Source organism: Bombus terrestris, chromosome 13 (genome assembly GCF_910591885.1).
Source record: "Bombus terrestris chromosome 13, iyBomTerr1.2, whole genome shotgun sequence".
In the NCBI taxonomy this organism is placed as follows: domain Eukaryota; kingdom Metazoa; phylum Arthropoda; class Insecta; order Hymenoptera; family Apidae; genus Bombus; species Bombus terrestris.
The window spans coordinates 14241058-14259404 of record NC_063281.1 but is presented as its reverse complement, the minus strand read 5'-3'; the positions used below and the strand labels follow the sequence as shown (position 1 = coordinate 14259404).

General features: G+C 39.7%; 3 protein-coding genes and 1 long non-coding RNA gene across 11 annotated transcripts in view; 2 read left to right on the top strand and 2 right to left on the bottom strand.

The window, feature by feature from the left end:
• LOC100648414 overlaps nucleotides 1-9086 on the bottom strand; it is a 15107-nt gene extending 6021 nt beyond the window's left edge. Inside the window, exons 1-9 of one of the 7 annotated variants that reach the window (XR_007226108.1) lie at nucleotides 7745-9086; nucleotides 7465-7674; nucleotides 5912-6113; nucleotides 3625-3785; nucleotides 3424-3552; nucleotides 3178-3357; nucleotides 2777-3019; nucleotides 1792-2376; nucleotides 485-697 (exon numbers count right to left, since the gene is read on the bottom strand). Coding sequence is in view for 1 of the 7 variants with exons in the window: in XM_048411296.1 (XP_048267253.1) it covers nucleotides 485-697; nucleotides 1792-2376; nucleotides 2777-3019; nucleotides 3178-3357; nucleotides 3424-3552; nucleotides 3625-3785; nucleotides 5912-6113; nucleotides 7465-7674; nucleotides 7745-7897 (2076 nt within the window). In the remaining 6 variants the exon portion in view is untranslated. Of the gene's footprint in view, nucleotides 1-484; nucleotides 698-1791; nucleotides 2377-2776; nucleotides 3020-3177; nucleotides 3358-3423; nucleotides 3553-3624; nucleotides 3786-3980; nucleotides 5852-5911; nucleotides 6114-7464; nucleotides 7675-7744 lie in introns of those variants that run through there. The other 6 variants (XR_007226109.1, XM_048411296.1, XR_007226110.1 and 3 more) reach the window with 6 other exon arrangements.
• Nucleotides 1-13673, top strand: part of LOC105666395 — a 22659-nt gene extending 8986 nt beyond the window's left edge. Inside the window, exons 1-4 of one of the 2 annotated variants that reach the window (XM_048411312.1) lie at nucleotides 11285-12597; nucleotides 12666-12802; nucleotides 13004-13129; nucleotides 13197-13673. In XM_048411312.1, coding sequence (XP_048267269.1) covers nucleotides 12507-12597; nucleotides 12666-12802; nucleotides 13004-13129; nucleotides 13197-13343 — 501 coding nt within the window. In that variant the 5' untranslated portion in view covers nucleotides 11285-12506 and the 3' untranslated portion in view covers nucleotides 13344-13673. Of the gene's footprint in view, nucleotides 1-11284; nucleotides 12598-12665; nucleotides 12803-13003; nucleotides 13130-13196 lie in introns of those variants that run through there. The other variant, XM_048411311.1, reaches the window with a different exon arrangement.
• LOC125386180 lies at nucleotides 693-1347 on the top strand. The gene is made up of 2 exons (XR_007226115.1): nucleotides 693-884; nucleotides 1022-1347. It is a non-coding gene; the product is annotated as an uncharacterized LOC125386180 (long non-coding RNA).
• Nucleotides 13390-18347, bottom strand: LOC105666394 (peptidoglycan recognition protein 3). The gene is given in 7 exon segments (XM_012315405.3): nucleotides 13390-13672; nucleotides 13849-14011; nucleotides 14192-14355; nucleotides 15297-15378; nucleotides 16984-17201; nucleotides 17399-17725; nucleotides 18122-18347. Coding segments are annotated over 7 exon segments (1251 nt in total). The 5' UTR covers nucleotides 18237-18347; the 3' UTR covers nucleotides 13390-13490.

Genomic DNA, 18347 nt, shown 5'->3' with positions numbered 1-18347 from the left:
AAAGAATCCGAAACGTTTGAGTCATCGAGTATCATCAAGATACGTATATGAAAGGTGTGAATCAATCGATCGAATCACGCGGATCGATACAACTCGATTATTTTAGGCGAAACAAACGAATGGACAAAAAGTCGCCAGTAACGAAACATGGCTAATAGCCCGAGAAACGACTGCGTTCTTCCTTTTTCTACTTGTATCTTTTTAACATTTTGGTTTATCGCTATATTTTTTCAATGTTTCGCCAACATTTGTCACTCGTGCCACTATTGTAGCTATCGTCCCGCCGCGTCGCCGCGAGAAGCTCTAAATTAGACTCGTTACGACGCGTCGACGACGCGTTACCGATTAACGAGTCGACAGGCAAACCAAAGAAGACCAATTTGTCATAATAATTTACATTTTCGACGAAACTCTTTTCGCAAACCTCTGTTTGCGTCGAGAGACGCGACACGATGGAAAAGACGAGTGCTTTTGTACGCAATACCATGTAAGAAGGGACACGATCGATGAATGCCTGCAGCTCAGGATTGCCCGAATGTCGGCCGACCAGTCTTCTGCCTTCGCCACTTAACACTAACGCGGCCAATTGCTCCATGTTGCCGGTCTCCAGCAGCTTCTCGATTTCCGGGTCCGCCGTCATGCTGCCCTCGTTTACTTCTGCTTCCGGAAGCTCCTCGTGTTCGCCGACGATTACCTGCTAATCATTTCCAGGTGCAAAACCATGCGCACCAACGACTCGTGCCGATCGATACGCGACAATATTAATCGTAGCTGGCAATCTAGATGCGGTAAATCGATCGTTCTCCATCACGACCTTTGCTCGTACGCTGTTTGCGCGAAACACGATCGACCATCGAATAAGTCGTTTCTTTGTCTATTCACAGGTGTGTATAGTGTTGGCTGATTTTGGTGATTGGATGGTAGAGTAGGACGAATAGAACGGTATCTGTTCCGGCTGGGTTTTCGACGAATCGAATGTTTGATATTTATATAGCGTTAACGCGTATATTTGTTGTTTCAGATTCGTGTTCAGAATGGGAAAGTGACTATAAGTAATAAAAGTAAAAAAGAAAAGAAGAGAAGAGAAAAGAAAAGAAATGAAAAGAAATCAAGAGGATTTTCATACTGAGAATTTGTATTTGTTATTACTTGTTGTTTCTATAAAATGATGACTTGATTCTTCCATATTTGCCATATCGTCATACTTTGATAGGATTTCGAGAAACGATGAAACATCAAAATTATTGAAAAGAACGTGGCATGCAATGCGGTAGTTGCAGTATCTTTAGCATCTCGACTAAAATTAATGAAAAACAAAATATACATTTCCATGCGTTTGTGTGGGACTGTAGTGCGCAAAAGTCATAACAGAAGTTCCTTGCTTAGTTATTTATTTATTGGCATATATTTGTGCGTGACAAAGAGAATATATACTGTTATAATATCGATCATTCTTTACTTTCTTTCGATATACATGATAGCCTAATTACATCCTGTCACTTGTAACCGCAACCGTAAATCGCTCGCTATACCTGCAAGCTATCTAACTATACACGAAAGAATAATCGAAATCTATCATAGGATCTACCAACGTCTTCTGCCTTTCCACCGTATATTTATATTTCTCTATTTCTACCGATGCTAAGATCACGTCATAACATTGCTACTTATTTTATAGCTTTTTATATCTCTCGCTCAACGATACAAGTCTTATCGTAAACCACAAGTTTATACTTTTGTGCTAGGGAATTCCTGAAAATTCGATTCGTTTAAGAGTTAGGATGACTGTACCTGGTCTTCGTCGTTCCCTGGATCATCAACACCAGAGTCGCCTGTACTCGGCTCGTTTCTTTCTTCTTCCATTTTCGGGGCTCCTTCCTCCTCCTCTTCCTCTTTCTCTTCTTCTTCTTCTTTCCTCTCTTCCTCACCATCTACTTCCTTTGGCTTCGACTCTTCCGCATCTTCGTTTTCCGCATTGGAATTTTCCTCAGTTTCTGGGACCGCCGCACCTGTTACCACGTCATCGTCCGAGGACCTCTCTTCAGTGTCCTCGACATTTACTCCCTCGTGTTCTTCCTTATTTTCTGTGGTTTCTGGTTCTTTGGATTCTTCAGCATGTTCCGCGTTCTCCTCTTCCTCTCTATTTTCCGTATCTCCCGTATTTTCAGTAGGTTCAGCGCTTTCTCTATTAGCCGCATCTTCTGCATCTTCTGCGCCTTCTGCGCCTTCTGCGTCTTCTGCATCTTCTGCGTCTTCTGCATCTTCTGCGTCTTCTGCATTTTTAATGTTCTCTGTATCCTCTGCACCTTCATGATTTTCTGTGTCCTCTGCGTTTCCCTGTTGCTCCTTCTCGCGATCCTCCTCGACATTTTTTATCTGTTTCATAAAATGATTAATTTATCTGATTCTTCAAGTCTCGAGATAAAAGCTCTAGAAGATTGTTTTTCGATTTTTGTCGCTAATAAAAAGAATCGTGTTACGGAGATTTTTACTTAAAAAATGTACGACGTCGTTTCGAAAGAATTGCCTCGATTCTAAAGTGTTTTAGAATTTAACAATTTATTAGAATCAGACTGCAGACATTTACGCAAGTACGTGAAAATTTCGTAAATACGATTAAATAAATGGAAGACGAGGCAAATGGGACCTAGGCGGAAGCTTTACGTGCATTCTGTGCCACATTTTGCCACATATAAAAACATAAAAATTAAATTTCCCATAAATGCATAAAAATTCGCAGTCTAATTGTAATAAAAATATGGTCGTGAGCGATTACTTGTTCCATAGATCTACTCAAGCTTTTCGTTGTCGATTCCGCGCTACCAAATGAGCTATCGATATCCGCGCTGCTGGCTTTTTTCATTCCTTTGGATATAGCTTGCTCCGCTTCTAGGATCCTCCAGTCCCAGTGTTTGGGATACGAAGATCCGGCAACTCGAGGTGCTTCCGGTATCACGGTTAACAGCGATTGGTCGATATCCGATGGCCGATTTTTGTAAAACGCCGGCGCCTTTTGTTTCTGATTAACAAATTTCAAGAGTAAATCTTTTATCTCGAGGCAATAGCGAAAGAAATATCATTTTCGTTAATTTCTCGAATCTCTGAGTTTCATTTTCTATACCATCTGGAACAATCGTTTATTTATGAATTATTCCAAAGTTTATTCCAGGCACTCACGTGATCTAATTTGCTTTCATCGGCTCCATATTCCGTTATCAAATTATACAACGTTCCATCGTCTTTTGCCGCAGCCGCATAATGTAACGGCGTCTTGCCATCGTTATCCTGCGCCTCTACAACGAAAGGGAATTTTCCAAGAATTTCCCTCGCGATTTCCGTGTGACCCAAACCAGCAGCCTGTCGATTGCCAAACTTTGCGATAAAGAAATAAGAAAAAGAGTACAATTAGAAAGTGTATTATACCTTGTGCAAGGCGTTCAAGCCGTTGCCATCTTTGGCGCAAAGAACGATGGGTGACGAGGCCTCGACTGTGCCCCTCAGCCCCTCTAAATCGTTATTCACCGTAGCTGCGTGAATATCTTTCGTTGTACTCTATAAAATAATTTTTTACAATTGTATTAAATCTTATTATACACGTTAAAGGATTTGAACGTCAATACGAACCATTATGAATGGTACGGCTTCTAAGAATCTTTTCACGCGCAGATTGTTGCTCGTCTCCGTACGTAATTTGTTCCCATGGCCTTCCCACAGAACCCGTTGTAGTTTCCCTATATCTCGATTGTGGATCCATATTCTTATATTGGAAGGTTTAAAGTCCAGAGCTAGAGAGAAAGAGAGAGAGAGAGAGAGAGAGAGAGAGAGAGAAATTGTTTGACAAGTTTGATGGAAAAATGACGTAAGTGTAAGTGACAACTATGGTTCGGTATGTATTCGTTAAAGCAATCGTTAAAGCAATATATTAAATAGTATAGGCGCGTGTGCCTGTATACATGGCAAGAAGCTTACGAAAAACGTACATGTGTAAAAATTGTAATGACGCGACCTTTTCTCTCCAAGATATAACTGCTTCATTAAGGATTTACAAGCGACAAGATTTCCAACTATACATCGCGTGTCGAGGAAATGTGATAAATGTTTTAGATATTCGGGGGAATCCTCTTACCGGCAGATATCGATTTTCTGTCAACAATGTTCGCTACATTTTTTTTTTTATACAAAATTGAGAGAATGAAATTTCTCTTGACGTTATTTTGAAAATATAGCGGTTTTAAATAAATATCATTTAGACGAGTCCCTACAACGAGTTCCAATTAAACACGCATTCTTACCACACACGTTCGATACTATCAACGAATCATCGATTTTTACATAACTTTAACAAGACAGTGACGCAGAGGAAATTAAACGAGATATCTTGCGCATGCTTTCGACGAAGAATTACGTCGTACGTTCGATAATCGCGTTTGTCTGTCTCTTGTGCCGTAAACACTCGATTAGCTGACGCAATAAATTGATAATCGTGATCTTTGTTAGGTGAAATATATACAAATAATAATAAATATGGATCGATTTGCAAGTTTACAGTAAACATATGACTAAACATATGCACATACTCTTGTAAAACTCTTGAATGGAAAACGTGAGATACAGGTGTATTTGGATTTCATTAAAATTATAATAATATATCCGTTGAATGTCTCCTCCTTTCGAGAATAGCGTTTTACTTTGACGTAGATTGCATGTTCCGGCGGATTGATAAATTTTTGAAAAGCCAATCGAGTGCACGGACCCTGTCACTCGCTCGCACGTTTGCATCTACCTATACATACGTATATTTTACGTATCCTTTGCTTTCTTGGTAAATAGATCGATCGATGTTGCCAGAGATGCCATTGTACGTATTGCATGCCAACGCTAACGATAAGTTATCGCGCGAAATGTCTAAGTAGTAGGCAAATACGACGATTCCAATTATATTTAGCGTGACGTTCGGATTTCGAAAATTCAGCGTTTCGTTACACTCGATTCGATTCGTTGCTCGAATCCGCGATACTTTGAAGCAAGTTCCAGCCGTTTGTAAATTTATTCCAATAAAATTGAACGTAATCGTTGATTTATTCGCGCCTATTCACCTTCGACTTTGTTCGACTATGTATTATTCACATTTTCTTCGAACAGTTTAGTACGCGGCTTCGTATATACACGGCTAGTGGAAGAACGTTGTACGAGTTTTTCAGGAAACAGACTCGTTTGCCGATTCTCAAAAGAAATATGTCATTTTTATCTTACTATAGCTACAATTTTCATCCTACTCGTAAACATTGATCGGAATATTCTTATGGATCGACTTATTCTTTCCATTATCGAATAATCTCGTCGTGCAATCGAGAAGGGCTACAACAAGCTATCTTTACATCGTTATAACGTCAATAGGATTTCCGCCAATCGTAGTTTTTGAGGGTTCTTAAATAATTCGTTGGTCAATCGACCAGAGCGTGTCATCCTATCGATCGAAGCGGTTTTCCTTGCCGTACAGACTTAAGTTCTATCGATTATTCCGGGTCATTATCGAGAATATTCCATATAGACTATAACTGTGTAACTGTGCGAAAGTAGGGAACGAGTCAAGTGCACGATGCATCCCATCGTCTATTCTTCCAGTTGTTCTTTATCGATTTCCAACAAGATTACAACATTTATAACATAATCGTAATCGTAACGGGCCATTCGCATCATACGTTTGACAAGATTTGAGTTGTTCCAATTAATACAAAAGTTGGCGACTACTTTTATTTCTTCGGGACCTTGACTGCAGGCTTCTGCACGTACCGATAGAAACACCGGTCGAAACACCCGATCGAAAGCCGAAGAATCCGAGATATGTCGTCTAATCATCGTGAAATCATGTAAAATCTAAAACAACTATAGGTAATTGTAAATGACTCACGTTCCTTGCCAGAGTTGGTCTTGCGACGAGACATGTTCTCCGCTTCCGGTAGCTCGATCTCCGAACTATGTTCCAAATAGTACGAAGCGGGATTACCCTTTTTGTCGATGATGCTCGCGTCACAGTCGTTTTCTATGAGAACATCCCAAATTGCTTCGGGATCTTTGCAAGCGGCACAATAATGCAACGCGGTTCTCCCTTCCTAAGAGTAAGAAATACAGCGTTTTAATCGCAGTCTGAATTATTTACAAAGTGCAAAAATCGAAAATTGAAAATATTCTCAAGTCCGAGTATATTAAGTCTCGTATCGTTCGATAGAAGCTTCTCACGATTTCGCAAATCGAACGATTCTCATAAACATTCGCCGTTCTCAAAATAACAACTCGAGCAAGCAATAGGTCTCGGGAATAAAAAGATGGAGAGATCAAGGGCAGGAAAAGTTTGAGAAGCTGACATTTGCCATGTTGTAGGCGCTGCGTGCGCCTGGACACCGAGTCCATGATAACTACGGGGAAGAACAGGTGGTTTACGCTTTGTTATTGGCCGCGTCACGCGATGCGGAAAAGACCAGCGTTTCCATTACTATTCGCCGGTCTATATCTTGGAACAAGCATTAACACGACTGACTGAAATTTTTCGCTTTACCATTAGTCATCGATAGCAAAGTAGAAAAGTTATAAATATTTCGAAGAATTTTCAACTCGTTGATTGCTACGGTGGCCATCGGTGACCCGAATTTATTATAATATTTATTAAAATAACGCAAGCTCTGCGGATTAAAAAATGTTTAAAAGGTGTACAAATATGGCATAGTAGTTTATTTGAATCGTATCGCAATACCCAGGACGAAATATCTATATAGAATTCGCGTGCTAGTTTACGTGTTAAAAAACTGTAATTCTCAGTAGGCTAATCGAATTTAATTTTGAGAACCTGAGCGAAACTTTAGTCTCGAAAATTCTATTCCTTATGGGGACGGTTGCACGATGCGATAAAGACACTTAAAACTGTTGGAAGTCTAGGAAAGTGAAAGTAAAATTACGCTAGGTTTGGACATCGACAACCTGGTTCGATCCAACTTTAGATCAAATTGAATTTCAGAATGTCACTTACGGGCCAATCTTACTTAATCTTTACACGATTCTTCTTTCGTCTTTTATCGAGAATAAAAACTACTACTACGTTATATCATCTTTGATTTATTCATTACTATTCATCTCCGACCTTTTATAGACACGTTTATTCGTAAGCAGAATCTATTTCGCTTTCGCGTCAAAATTACTTTTTCTCCTGATCTAACCTGATCTAGATGGCTTGAGAAAAGATAAAAGGTACTTTCGAGTAAGTTTAAGTGGCAGATTATTACAAGTTGGATTACGACCAGAGATAGAGATGCGGTAAATTCGCTTTAAATCGACGGAATACAAGAAAACAAATATAAAAGGAACGATACTTGAAAATTTGATACAAGGTAATTCTAAAAAAAAAAAAAAAGTAAATGATAACAAAGAAGAAGATAGTTGAGAATAAAAAGATCGTATGATAAAGATTACTTTATCTTTCTGCTGGACAGCGATGGGAAAATTGTGCGCAAGCCACTCGACGATATCTTGATGATCGTGGTAGACTGCTTTGTGAAGCAAAGGAGTGCCAGCTGGATCTTTCGCAATGGCCAGCTTTTTTTTAGGTTCTTCCGATACGAGCTTTTGCGTTTCAGCCAGAGAACCACGCGAAACCGCGTCGTGCACGAAAGAGATTTTTGTCTGAAAGATACAGATATTTATCATTTTTTCTTCGTGTAAAGCTCGTTACGAATAAATACTGATAGCTTACCAAATAATTTGGGAGTCCTTTTAGGAAGACTCTGGTTCTCAGGTCCGGAGAATATTCACCCAACAGACGTGCCCCGCGTCCTTCTAAAACGACATGTTCTAGTTTCTCAAGTTCTCCTCGTAGCAGCCAAGATTTCAACGTTGTCGGGTTCATCTACACCACGAGAATCGATTATGATTCCAACGATTCCAGCCAAAATTCGATTTTCAGCTATGGAGAAAAGCGTTGGAAAAAATATTTTTCGCGGAAAGTTGCAAGTTAATTCGCGGTAATACGCGGCCACGAATAAATCCTTGAAACACTCGCTATCGATTCTCCATCAAGCTTATCCAATCGAAACGGTCTGTATCCTGCACCGTCCAAGCTGTATATCGAATCGCAGATTATTCGTATAAAATAAATTTGTTTCACGACGTTGCTTGCAACTTTAAAATAAACGAAGCAGTTGCGCGAAAAGGAACAAGAAATTATTTTCAAATTGGCAGTCGAAGAATTTGACGATCGTATTCTGTAACTTTGAGTACGATAGCCGCGATACCTAGGACGTGAAATCTGAAAAGAGAACCAACTTGGAGGAAAGATGAAAAATGAAATAAGAAGATAATGGATAAAAATGAAAATAAAAATAAAAATAGAAAAGAGGACGAAAAGTATGAGCGATTGCGTTTTACTATAATTAATAAAATTAGTTGAGAAGAGTTTCTATCGAGACATCGCAATTTAGTTTTTCCTGGTAGAATAACCAGCGGTGAATCCCCTGGTTCGTTGGTCGCGTGTGAAGCCAAACGTAATATAGGAAAAATATAGGCAAACGCAAATACAGAGTGTGGAATAATTTTGACGTTATCGCTGTGAATTGCGTGTTTTCATTTTCATTTGCTTTGCGAAGAAGATATTCGCGTGGGAAGAAAAAGATGGTCGAATTCTCTTATTCTCTGCTATTTAGTCGAACGACTGGTTTGTTTCTCAACGGTTTCGTCTACTCCTAACAAGTATCCTATCTTAATTTTAAATACACAGAAGTCAATTTGCGAAACAGTCGACAATGTTTGCGACGATAAGACACAGAATCGATAAAAAGAATGAAGATAAGATGCACGGCAAATTCAATTACAATTTTTTATATTACCGGTGTATGTACGAGTATTGCTTGGTCATCCGATTACTCCTGTAGGGATATTTGTCGAAACTGGCTGATACGACAATTATACGTATATCGTATGCGTTTTATTGTACGATGATAAGATAATTTATTAATTTGCCGCCGAGAAATGTACTCTAGCGATCTAAACATCGGAATAAAACTTGTATACCTATACAGTTAGTTAATTTTGCCAAAAATACTTACTTTCTTTTACCTTTCAAACCAATTATACGTAGCGTTACGCGTAAATCGTGCTTTCCAACGCAAAAGATCGTTTGTTTAAAGAAAAAGTAAAAGAGACAAGAAGAAATATATATACATGGCATTAAATAAATAAATACATGGTGCATAGATTGTAGATAAGTAAGTGAACAAGCGCGTGTATCGTGCATATAGAAGCGATTTTATATAATGTTCTCGCCGATCGTTCATCGTTCATCGTTTAATCGTCCTCGATGAATTACCTGATTGACTTGGCGTCACGAGATTCTCGTCATATCCAAGTCATATCCAAGTCATAGTTCGCGGCACGAACCAATGGAAATGAACGGCGGGAGATGAGTTGGAGAAGAGAACGCGTGCGATACGAGGAAGAGTCTCGCAGCGAATGAAGTCGATGCACGGCGTCGCGACGCGCGCCACCTATGAACGCGTTACCATAGGATTCGCCGGGTCATCGAGACCGGACATTCCAAGTATACGGAAAAGGACAACCCGAATACGGATAGGATTTCGATTTTAAAGAAACGAAGAAGAAACGTCTTTCTTAATTTCTTACTTAAAAATTGATACCAATCTTTCGAAGGTCGCTGCACGATCTAAGCGTAAAAGTAGAACATAGGTATTTCCTTCGGCGAAGTAAGTGGGATTTTCACGGTATACGCGCGGCAGGATAATCGTTAAATTATTCAAGCCTAGGGGAATCACTTAATTTATTATTAGAGGCGCAACTTGGGAAACTTTAAATGGAGTTGCTTCGAGTTTTTAGGCATTGTAGAAGAGAGATTTTTATCGTTTGAAATGTAAAAAAGTAATTTTGGAATTCTTGCTTTGCCTATTCCGTTCTTCTTTCTTCTTCCTTTTTTCTTTTTTCTTTTTCTTTTTTTTTTTTGTTTGTCATACTTGACCTTATTTTACCTATCGATGTTAGATATTCTCCGGCACATTTCTCTTTTCTCGTAGATTAGCAAATAATCAAGTATGACGTAGCTGATGATTAACGAGATACGGTACGAGAGATAGGAATCATAGTGGCAAGGAAAGCATTAGGGAACCTTGAGCGCCTGTCACCGTCGTTCCGACTAAAAAAGTTGCTCAAGGCCAACATGAAATTGTTCGGTGATTCCTTTCGAAACGAACCGTTTCGAGCCATCAAAGACTCGTAAATTAAAAGATATTGTTAATCGTCTAAATTGCAAAAACTACCGCACCGCATTGCAAGAATTCACCAGCGAAAGTATTTCGTCGTTGGGCGGAACGTAAGAAATTCATACGCGCCGATACGGAGGAGGGAAATGACGTTTTCACGGCCCGAACGCAAGTGACGGATATTACGTATCGTAATTAATTCTTCGTTTTTGTGGTAGTTGGTTCTTAATTCTACCGGTTCCAATCGCGGGCATCGACGACCGCCATCGATGTTATTGTTCTTTCGGGCGTTCTCGTTTTTGACCGAATCGGTAACAAGCCGAATTGGTAACAAGTAAAAGCAGCGTTCAGCGAAAACGTACGATTCCGTCAGAAACTTGACCGATTTTATCATTTTCGAATCTAGTTCGTTTCTCGATTCAAAGTTTCCTCTCCTCTTACGTCGCATAGCATAAATGCTCGCTGTACCTTAATTATAGACTTAAAAAAACCTTATTCCTCTTTTCTATACTTTTTGGCCGATTCTTATCTCGATATCAACGATATTCTCTTTCGTATTTGTTGTATTTGGTTTATCGAATCGTTTCGGTAAGAAAAATCCTTTGAACGACACAAATGTTCCTTATCCATCGCTAACGTTCAACCGTGGAACGGACTCGAACTCAACGATTATCGACTTTTGCGTTTTACGTTCAAGATAGTTTGACCGTTGATGGTTTCGTTCGGTCGCTAGTCGTTTACCTCGTTTACTTATTTAGTTTGCACCTCGACCACCCCCGTGGATCGATACTCTGGAGCAACGACACATCGATCACGTAAGCATGTCGCGTGAATCTTGGGTCGGTCGTATGTATCGTCGTCGCATCGAGGAGACGCGCGGTCGTTAGGTAGTGCAATCGTCGGGGAATATTCGCGTCAGAATTGTTTAATACCGAGGTTCCAAAGTACGCAAACGAAAAGCGTTTTAAGCGTTTTAAGCGAGAACCGCGGAGAAAAGCACTACACACTTATTATTATTATCATTATATATTATTATTTAATATGTTAATTGTCCAAAGATACAAGTTTTCCAAAACTTTTAAAGTTTGAAACTTTCACGTTAAAAACAAAACGTCTCGTGGAAAAATTCTATTCCACACGTTCGACCTATTTTCACAACAGTTGTTATAGAACAACTTCTTGCTAATTATCGGTCGTGTTCAAGCGTAAGCTCGTTGATCGATAATCAAAAAGTGGATTTTCTCGAAAACGAAGCGTCACACGAAAAAGATGCTACTTTTTTTTTTACGAGGGTGATTTAAGAAGAAAATAAAATTGTGGAACAGGTGTGTGCAAATATTCCAATACGATAACAAACCATCTTCATGCGTTGCAAGTCACACCATTTTCGTGAATGAACTTTGCGATCTGTGGTTTCTTAGCGATTGTTTCCCATTTACATTTCGCCGTTGTAATAATCCGTACTCGTGTAATAAAATAAATTTTCACGATAAGGCACATACGAATGCTAACGCGCTACTGGAAACGCGCAGTGTCTTCCACGTGTCCCAGTCAGGCATGCTTTTCATTATTCAAGAACAGTATAGTACTTATACACATATATGTATAGGCAGTATGTCGTGGCATTTCAAGGAAGAAAGTAATGAAATTTTCTGGTCAGTGCGACCCACCGATCAAACCGATCAGCAGTAGATTATTTCGCATACGCGTTCATGCGAGAAAAAGAAGAAAAACGTAGAACACAATTTTTCCTCAAGCCTTTAAGCCTCGAGTTTAGGCCTCGAGTTTTGAAAAAGAAAAAAGAAAGAAAAATAAAGAGAATGGAATTTAAAGGCGTTACGATAAGGGAAACGACGAGATTTGAAAGTCCGTCGTGTCTCGATTAAAATAAAATTTCTCTCTTTATATTCGGTAACTGTGCTTTATCGCTGACTCGGGATAGTCGTTGAATCTTTCGTTATACGAACGAACCTGAAATTCGATGCCGAATTACCTATGTAGCGCAGGCAAACGAGCGGCCTAGTTGGACGTTGGACGTTCTTAAACGTAAAGTTATATAATCCTAATAATTGAAAACGTTAAAAGTAAAAAAACGCATTATAATGGAAACGTCGATCGACCTTTCTGTCGTTGATTCGTGGACAATTTATGGACAAATACCAGGGCGATTGGCACAGCTGCTGACACAATGTATTTTGTGAATCGCAGCGACAAAGTTAGTGGGTATATCGACGTGTTGCGCGATCGATCATGTCGCGTAAAATCATTACTGACACGATGGACAAACAGGCGTTGATAGTTTCCTTTTTTCTCTTCTTTGCTTCAGCCATCTCTGCCAGCGGTAATTATAAAGCAATAAATGTTTATATCTACATTTTTCTCAAATAGTTAATTTTCCATTGAAAATAGATAGGCGTACAACGGAGCTCAGTTGCAGCGGTCGTGCTTATTACAACGTGACTCTGGCCGCTTATTATCCAGTTTTTGATAGCGACAACGAATTCGACTATTTGGACGCTAGAACGAGGAAACTGAGGAATCTACAGGTTTGTTGTCGATCAGAGCGTGCTCGATCTGTCGTCAATCTCTCGTCCTTATTTTTCCAACCGGTATGATCTTTGTTCTTTCGTTCTTTGTTGTATCGTTATCGCACAACATCGGATATGCTCGAATACACTGTGATAAAATAATTATCGTAATTATCGTGATTAAGGGAAACAACGATATCGTTACTCGTTTCGTTATAGGATTATTTGGATGATCGTGCGGAATTTGTGACAGTCTCCATGGACCTGGATTCTGGGATACCATATGGCACAAAATTGTGCATTCCCGAATTGAACGAAAAATTCTTACGGCCAATTCCGCTTCAGGTATGGGGTAGAATCAAAGACTTGACAGCCTGTTCTCGTTATGACACGGTCGCGTCATATTTTTCAGGCTAGAGACAAAAGCCGCTACGACGATGTTGGCAAGAATTCGCCCGATTTCTCTCACGTGGACATTTGCGTTAGAACGGAGCAAGATACTTACGATAATTCGGTGAATGGTATCGTAACGCTTTACGCGGAATTGCTAGAAAAATGATTTCATGAAAATTGTGAAGAATCGACGAGGCACAACGTGCGAGAACTGCGATGCGAACGTCGTTTACTTCTGTTCGAAAACATGTACGATACAGCTAAAATACTAAAATAAATCGATTATGCAACGATGCTTTCCGTCGAAGAATTATCAGATCGACGACCAGTGAGGCCACGTTTGAATCAGTTGATAGAGACTGTCGCCTGGACAGGAAGTTGACGTCGTTTGTCGATGGCCGAGCAACGTATAGTTCTCTTGTATTTTCCCAAGCGTTACACCGTACTCGATCAAATCCTTGACTGCTTTTATCGCAGCCGCGCTTGGATTATGACCTGTGAATATTTCGATGATAATGAATCCCATAAAAACCGTGATTCTACCATTTTCCATCGATTCGATTAAAAAAAGACTTTAGAGGATTCGTTGGATTTTCTACGGTAGAAGTTGCGATAACGATAAACGATAGATAGACGATATTACTTACTAATACAACGACAAACAAACTTACCAACAAAATTGCCGATCATGCAAATTCCGATGCTCTTCGAATTGTAAGGCGTAGAATGTGCACCGTGTTTGCCCCATCCTCTTCCTTCGTAGATGTTTCCATCTTCGCCAACCAAAAAATTGTAACCTATGTCGTTCCAGCCTTTCTGGTTCATGTGATGGTTCTAAATGCGTTAACAAAGCAAAGAAAACCGTTATATCGATTGGAAAGGCAGCCTCCGTTGGATCGACGGTCCAAGGCTTCGGAAATTTGAATCCGGCCCTGAACCTGAGAAACGAAATTTTCAGAATGGAAATTCGTTTAAACTCTCCGTTCGACAAACGGAAAAGACTGGTTCAGTCACCTGAAAACTTCTCACTCTGGCTTGACAAATCGCTCGAGTCGTGCAACTATCACTCGCCGAATGATGAATTATAACGAACGGAGCAGGCTCCTCCGCGAGATTCCTAAGGGTTGACTTTGGTGCGTTGGCTCCCCATTCTGATCTTGATATTATACTTGGACGTACTAAATGTCGAGGAAAATTGAAAAAATCAATCGATATCGGAAAGTGAAGTAGTAAAACAGTAGGTGATACCGACCATTTCTTCGAAATGATCTATTTTAGGTTCGTCTTTTTTGTCTTCTTTTTATTAGTTCGATAGATACGATAGACACGTTCGGTGAACGATCGAAATAACGATCGAAATAACGATTTCTGTCATTGTTAGCGGCCAACCATTCACCAACAGTGTCATCGTATTGGCGTAAAAATGATTAATTAACGTGTTCTCGAATCGTCAGCTACCGACTAAATAATGATAACGATAAGGCGACGATAAACGAACGTTCTTGACATTACGGGTCGACATGCCATAAGCAATAAGCGCTTTCGTATCTTTTTTAGAGAAATACGGTTAAAAGTGATCGGTGACATACACGAATATTACTTTATGTAGAATAAATATCATGGTCTCGCTTTTCTCAAGCAAGCCTAAGATAATTAAACGGAATTTCGTTAGTAATCACGTTCGTTGGATTTAGATAGCTGGATAGATTAATGGATTTCGTTGGGAAACGATATCGCTGGTTCGTCGAACCGAAATAAACATTTGTAAAACCAAAGCAACTAAGAAATTCAGTGAAATAGCCAAATCTTCGAATAGGACTTGCGATCGAAAGAGCGTTATATAATTTGCTACGCTATATATCGACTTCATGCAGGTCTAACCGAAACTTATATTTACAATCCATATTTTGCAATTGCTACTTCTTTTCACTCGAGAAAATCGATCGTAATAGAGAAAAGAAGGATGCTACACAATTGCGAATATAAAATTTCCTCAAGTGGAAACGCTGAAGCGATTCGAAGAACACGTCGAGATACTCGCACTATTAATCGGCACTAAGCGACGATACGTTGCTTCAATAGTATAATTTTTAACGATTTTCAAGGAACAATTTATTACCAGGCGTCTTATGCACAGCACAAAACAACACTTGACAGCTGGCGAGTAGGAGTATCACCGCTATTAGCTTTGTCATCTTCGTTCACAGAGATCTGCTAACATTGTGATAAATGCCGCAAATATATACGATGCAGATGGTTGGTCTAATTTGTTGATCTTTGACCGTGTCAGTAAGGGGGGGGGGGTTTCTCCATTACGCGCTTAAACGTCTTCAACATACGTTTATCCATAGAGATCGATTCAAGGTTTGCCTTGTCAGTTTCGAAATAAAATAGAATAAAAAAAGAAACCGAATAATAAAATAAAACGAGTGGCATGGAATTAGGATTAAGTTGTCAGAGAATGTAAAGAAGTGTCGCGTACATGGGTGCTGATTCGTTGTTTCGAAATTCGAGTCATAATTTGTCGATTCAGCCAAAAGGGTTTTCTGTAGAGAGCGGTAAAACAATCGTTTACACTCTCCAACAGACTATCGAACATAAATGCAGATTAATCGCAATTACAGCTGGTCGAATATGAGTATCGAGCGTGTCATCGATATACGAGTATTCCAAGAATAAAATCGATTCGACTTTCGTACTATACCTTTGATGCTTTTTATTCTCGCGATTAGAATACTATGCAACGATTAGAATACTAGTTAACTTTCCTGGATCCTAGGCCATACGTTATAAAGCGAAAGAATGTAGCTTTTCGAGAAAATTTTAATGACAAGCAAGATTTAATCTCTGATCAAGGTATCTCTCAGTAGACAGAAACGTGGCGAACCAAAGTTGGCAAAATGGGCAAAGCTCCGTCCCTTACGTGGACACGCGTGTTTTACGTTCGCCCGGAACTCTTTATCTCGGACGGAGTATCGTTGCTCCGCGAGAGTTCCCCGTTTCTCAATGTAAGATTTCCCACACAGTTTCGCATCATCTGTTATTAGCTTTTGAAAAATTTCCATGGAAATTTCGTAACATATCTCGATATCTCGATCTCGTTTAAATCGAACTTGGTTGAAAGCACGGATAATTAATTTCTACACGTTCCTAACGCGTAACTAGAATGTAAACGAGTTGCTAAAAAATTCACTTTCTCGGCGGAATGATCTTCTTAAGTCATTTTCCTGTTTGTGCGAGTTTCACGAGTTGTGTCGTGGGAGATTTCCAGGAAACGCGAAAGCCTATTGCTTTCTGGTAAATATGAAAAACAGTAAATTTGATCAAAGATCCATATGCTTTATTTCTTATGCCAATGTGAAAAATTACACGTCACATGGTCCGTAGAGTTGTACTATATTATGAAATACCGGTCAATTCGATCGACCAATCGATCTATAGAACGTGTGTCTTTGCAATTATTTCTTGCAATTATTATTATTAGAGTGAAAGAGTGAAGAATAAATGATAATATTTATTATTATCTATTATTAGCGAGTCGCGCGTTTGACATATCGTTGTTATTATTTATTGTATTTTTCAGCAATATGCGGTAGAACAGCGGTCTTCCATAGTGCCATATAAATAGCGTAAACTTGTTTAACGTAATGAAACACGCGACGAAACAAAATTTTGCAATCATTTATCATGCGCGTCAAACGTAAACTATATATATATATATATATATATATACACGAAAAATATATTTTATTTTCAAGCGCATTAGCTTTCTTTCTTCTTGCTCGCGATATTTTCATTCGTTGAACGGTAATCAACGACAATGTTGTTCAATGTTTCGGTATAGGATGGTCGGTCCAGCGTGGAAATTTCTGAACGTACTTGTAAAATTCATTGCCTGGACAGAGAGTATTCCTGGCTTGTCGATGTCCCAGCACGCGATAATCTTCATCGATTTTGCCAAGGGATACTCCGTAACTGATCAACGCGTCCACCGCCTTCAAAGCTACTTCATTGGGAAGAAAATCTGCAAAAATGATTAACGATTAAATGATCCGAACAAGTCTATGATTTCTACTTTTTGCTACTTCCACTATTGACTCGATCTTTCGAATTTCCATATCCGTATCCATGACACTCGACGCTAAAATATACCTAATTAACATGGATCTCGCTTATTTATTTAAGAACGTTGTACTTTTGTTCAAATCGCACCACACTCACCGCTAAAATCACCGATAACGCATATTCCGATGCTCTGAGTGTTGTAACCAGGTGCATGCGCCCCGACATAATCCCAGCCTCGACCCTCGTAAACGTTCCCATCCTCGCCGATAACGAAGTTGTAACCGATATCGAACCACTCTCTATCGTCCATATGATAGTTTTGGTAACTCCTTACGATCTCGGAGCACGATTTCTGATCGTAACAGCGTTTAGCTATGCCTCCGTGATGAATGACCACGTAAGGTGTCGGCGTCACTTCCAACGGCACTCGGTCAACCGGTGGCCTGGCTTGCCACTCCAGCCTGCTCACGATGTTTGGCACCGCTACGCAATTAACGTGCTTTTCAGTATTTGCATTTCTGTAGCGAAGCTCGCTCGAAACATCGGCGATACAACACGGCGCGAGATTATCGGTTAAACGACTCGACGATGCAAAGTCGTCGCTGTTCTCTCTCTTGCTAGCTAGTTTCGTTTCGTTTAGGTTGGCGCGCGATCCCGCACGAAGTAAAATGCTTCGTATTACGGAAAACTCGACGAAAAACAACAACAACAACAACAACAAAAAAAAAAAAAGAATTATTAAGAATTGTTTATTTTGTTAAGCACTTGCACGTTCGAGTCGGTGATTTATCGCATCGACGAAATTTTTCCTCCCGAAACTTTGCTCAATTCCTTTTAGAAATATAACTTGGAATAAACGAACGGTGTACGGCTGCTTACCGGTTTCCCTTTCGATATTAGTTTGGCAAAGTGGCAATGCGAGGGCATTTTCGATCGAAGCGAGCAACATGGAAACGTATACCGCGGCAAATGCTAAAGAAATAGGCGACCCCATGATACTCGATACCGCGTTAGCTCGTAGTTAAAAGTCTAACTGAATGGGAATGGTGAAAGAGCGTCGGTTCTTAAACGAAAAATTGTACGCGACTGGGAAGCCCCGGACGCA